Source organism: Ogataea philodendri (assembly GCF_020536065.1).
Source record: "Ogataea philodendri strain CBS6075 chromosome Unknown scaffold40, whole genome shotgun sequence".
Lineage (NCBI taxonomy): Eukaryota > Fungi > Ascomycota > Pichiomycetes > Pichiales > Pichiaceae > Ogataea > Ogataea philodendri.
The window spans coordinates 1-730 of NW_025763832.1; the positions used below are offsets into that span (position 1 = coordinate 1).

At 35.5% G+C, this 730-nt stretch overlaps 1 protein-coding gene across 1 annotated transcript; it reads left to right on the forward strand.

Moving 5' to 3' along the window:
• OGAPHI_001328 (uncharacterized protein) lies at window positions 1–605 on the forward strand (the record flags this gene model as incomplete). The annotated part of the gene is made up of 1 exon (XM_046202078.1): window positions 146–605. A coding segment is annotated over one exon (460 nt), but the record flags the coding sequence as incomplete, so codon positions are not given.
• Window positions 606–730: the final 125 nt, after the last annotated feature.

Here is a 730-nt window from a genome sequence, read left to right on the forward strand (position 1 = left end):
CGAGTAAACAATTAAACAATTGCCTGAGACTAACAATTTATATTTCATTCGTTACAAATTCGAAAAGAAGGATACTCTGATATTGCCAAGCCAATGTTGTGGGGTTAGAGGTAATTGGATTTGAATGATATAATCAATTGTAAAGATTTAACGACGGTGCCGAAAACTTTGAAGATTTTGATGTTGAACATTTCTCTGATGAGGATCAATATGAAGACAATGTGAAAACCGAAGCAAATGGTGGTGAGCAAATGAAGGATGAAGAAGGGAGAACAATTGTCACCGGTGGTATGGGTCCTGAGGATTATAAAAATGTTGAAACACATAGAAGGAAAACTTTGAAAGAGAAAGCTATTCCAAAGGAAGACAGAACCACCACACCTTACATGACAAAGTACGAAAGAGCTAGAATTCTTGGTACAAGAGCTTTACAAATCTCAATGAATGCACCAGTGTTTGTTGATTTGGAAGGTGAAACTGATCCATTGAGAATTGCCATGAAGGAACTGGCTGAGAAAAAAATTCCTTTGGTTATTAGAAGATATCTACCGGATGGTTCCTTTGAAGATTGGAGTGTGGAAGAATTGGTTGTTGATCTGCAATGAGTCTGAGCGTATTTTATTCTTGATTTGTATTGAATTTTATCAAATGATAATGGTAGCGCTACAAAATTTATTGAAATGAAAAATATAGAGTATTAATCTGCATGTCACTAACGCGGTCTTTATTG